This window comes from Arachis duranensis, chromosome 7 (genome assembly GCF_000817695.3).
Source record: "Arachis duranensis cultivar V14167 chromosome 7, aradu.V14167.gnm2.J7QH, whole genome shotgun sequence".
Classification (NCBI taxonomy): Eukaryota; Viridiplantae; Streptophyta; class Magnoliopsida; order Fabales; family Fabaceae; genus Arachis; species Arachis duranensis.
The window spans coordinates 56,404,778-56,408,162 of NC_029778.3; the positions used below are offsets into that span (position 1 = coordinate 56,404,778).

Consider the following 3,385-nt stretch of genomic DNA (forward strand, 5'->3'; position numbering starts at 1 on the left):
CAGTTGAAACGCCTTCTTGTCGAGAAAAATCTATTTTTGGTACCAACAGTTGTTAACCCTTTTTTTATTACTACAGTTTCTAGGGTTTCATCGATTTCCTATATTGGAGTAAGGTTTAAGGTTCTTACCAAAAAAAAAGGTCTAGGCTTGCATGCCCTGTTTTTCAATAATGGGAATGAATTAGGGTTTTAAAGAAGAGAGACTAAATTGGCTCTTGAAACCAATCTAACCACGTCAACTAATTGTTGCAGTGTCCATTATAGCAATTTAGAGCCAAATCTTAAGGACCACTATAATAAATTTTGGATTTGAGAGTCTAAAATGGTGAATACCATAAATCTGAAAGACCACTCTTGTTGGAAATGACACTCGGCACATAAGACCCTTGCTGCATAGAGAACTACTGTTGGATCTATATGCCCATTAAGAGTGTTTAGACCTTGAACCTCCGGTGCTACTTGAAGGGTACAGCACGGATACTAAAGAGAGGAATATGCAGACACTAGAATACTAAATCAAATGGTGACCATGGTGTAAACTAGTTAAATCAGGTTTCGCTTAAACTAGTGCAAGAACCAATTTCAAACCGATATAAATCAGGTTTCGTTTTAATAGCTTTTTTTTTTTTTTGGGTGAAGGTTTTGACACCCTCTCCCTCTCTAGCATGCGAAACTGAGACCGCCAATCTATCTCCTCCATTGCTGGCGGCTTGAACTCGTCAGATTGGGGAGCTAGATAGAACCTTTCGGAGAAAGAAACACCGCGACGACAACGCTAGACTTTCACTCCTTCCATGGTTTTGTTTGGTGTTAAAGTGTTTTTTTTTTCTTTTAACAGCACTGGTTCCAATAACAGAAGATACAGGTGGCGTGTAGTTCAATAAGAACTAAGTCGACATTGCGAGCAGCCAGAATTCAGGCTTAACCTTTTAAACTGGACCATATGCAAGTGTTAAGTCAGGAAGATACAAGGCAACTTCAAGGCAATACCTACTTTTGCAACAAGCATTAACGCAGAATCAACGATGCCAATTACATCAATGACAAAAGCATACTTATTTTCGCATGAATGTTAGAGAAACACAGGCCTATAAAAAATAAAAATTGGCGGCTAACACAGCTACCAGAGGCATACATGTTGTATATTGAAACAAAACTTTATGCCAGACCTCCCTTGGAGATGAATTAAGCAGAAAACTAAGATGACTAGTAGCGGTTCCAGTAGGTTCTGCGTCTGAACCAGTTGTAGTCGGGCAAACGTTGAATAGGTCCCATTGCAGCAATAGCAATATCCTGCAAAGCATAAACATGATAATCATAAAAATATTTACACGAGACCATCATATAGTTCCAATTTCCAAGCAACATATTAGTTTTCCCTACTTACCTTGTCATAAATAAACCTGTTTGCAACACGTTTAATTGTGCTTGCATCAACAGCATCGATTCTAGCAAACAATTCAGCAAATGGGATTCTCCGGCCATATGTAAGTAGCTGAAACAACACAAACAAGATAATGAAACAAAACCTACAAAAATCTAACAGAGGATATGTTCTGAGAAAATAAGCTTAGCACAGATTGATTGTCTTAGAGCAGATGATAGTAAGCTTGCAGAGTTGCAGTATGATGAGCTATAGAAAAAACAACAGCACAATAGTTATTAGATTAAAAACACATTGTCTGATCTATTAGAGGGAAAAAAAAAAAACACATTTTTGGTTTACTTATCACAAGTAGCTAAATATAGAATTCTGTAAAATAAGAATCTGCCATCAAATTCATGTTTCACACTAATTAAGAAAATCAAAATTTACAAATATACGGAGATACAAGTCAATGAACTATTTACCACCTTAAGTTACCATGCTACGCAAATTCGAAATTCCACATATGGATTATTTCATTGGTAGATTAAAAACACAATAGTTATGTATTATTTCATTGGTAGATTAAAAACACAATAGTTATTAGATTAAAAACAACTTCATAATTCCTCTTTTTCATTATGAAGTTCAAGACCTATCATACCTGGCGTCCAATATCTTCAGCTACAGGGCTTGTTCCATCTATGTGAAGCAGCAGCGAAGATTTCAACTGTAAAAAACCACATTTAGAAGTGGGGATAGCAGTATGGAAACAAATATTAATTAACAATTAACTAAAGCATTTTTTCATACAAAAATTAAGACAAAAACATTAGTGCACCTTAAGATTCAAATGACCATTTCAACATTAAAAGTCTCACAACAGTAAATGTGATAGGAAGATTGTGCAGATATGCTCTAACTGACAAATAAGATTCACAATTGAATGCATTGACAATTCTTCATTATACATATGTGGTAGAAGTTAATCATCGTGTATTAGGCATAACTTCAATAAAGAAAAAATACAGTACATCTAGCACGCTCATCAAAAAAGATCAAGTGGAGATAGATCTTAAGTAACTACTATACTTCCAGAGACAATACTTTCCAAAAACGGGAAAATGAAATTACTTTCCAACAGAGTTGACAAAAGGAAAACGTGATGCATTAAAGGATAAGTTATTGAAAGAAAAAGAATAGAATAGGGTTACCCATTCCTATCTTTATCCTTTTCCTACATCAAAGCTTACACCAAGAAGCTTGGAATCAGGTACAGTTTAACACTCAACAACACTTGACCAGACTTCAAACTCAGTAATATCTGATTATGAGGAAGTAACCGCCAATACAACAAATAACTTCAAAGTCTTCCCATTAGGTGGGGTGGGATACATGCACCCACCTTAATAACTGTATATGCAATTGGGTTACAAGTGCTAATGACAGTGAGAATGAAATTACTGTTCCATTTGTCGGAAATTTTCAGCACTCCAAATCTGTGGAGGTGTACAGTGGTATCCAACAAACAGAAGTGAAATTTTGATCCCAGTCCAGAAATTTATATGAAAATTCCTCAAGAATTAGACTTCTGAGGAATTAACTATTTCTGTTGGATATAAAAATTTTCAATTGCAGGCAAACCATCCTAGCGGAGGAAAAAATACAAGACCTGTGAAAATAACACACTAAACTACATGGGTATCTTGAACCAGATAGTAGTCATCCGTAAATGAAGCCTCCTTACAGTGCATAAACATAATTCCAATTTCAAATTCAAGTAGCACGCAAAGGATCAGTACTAGAAATAGGTGCACACCTGATTACGAGCACGGGTAACATCATCATCTGAAACTCGATAAGCTAACTTGGTTGTCTCATACATTATTGCATATGACAAATCGTCCAAGCAATCCGGCTGGAAAATAAATGAGAAGGAAAATGTTTCTCAAGAGAGATAATTGAAGATGTGGATAAAAGGAAATGGTAAAGAAATGCACAGTAACTTTTTAAACATCAG

General features: G+C 35.6%; 1 protein-coding gene across 1 annotated transcript in view; it reads right to left on the minus strand.

The window, feature by feature from the left end:
- Nucleotides 1–875: 875 nt before the first annotated feature.
- LOC107459114 (probable mitochondrial-processing peptidase subunit beta, mitochondrial) overlaps nucleotides 876–3,385 on the minus strand; it is a gene marked incomplete in the record, with an annotated part of 6,426 nt that continues 3,916 nt past the window's right edge. Inside the window, 4 exon segments of the mRNA XM_016077323.3 lie at nucleotides 876–1,292; nucleotides 1,387–1,494; nucleotides 2,030–2,095; nucleotides 3,185–3,283. Coding sequence (XP_015932809.1) covers nucleotides 1,206–1,292; nucleotides 1,387–1,494; nucleotides 2,030–2,095; nucleotides 3,185–3,283 — 360 coding nt within the window.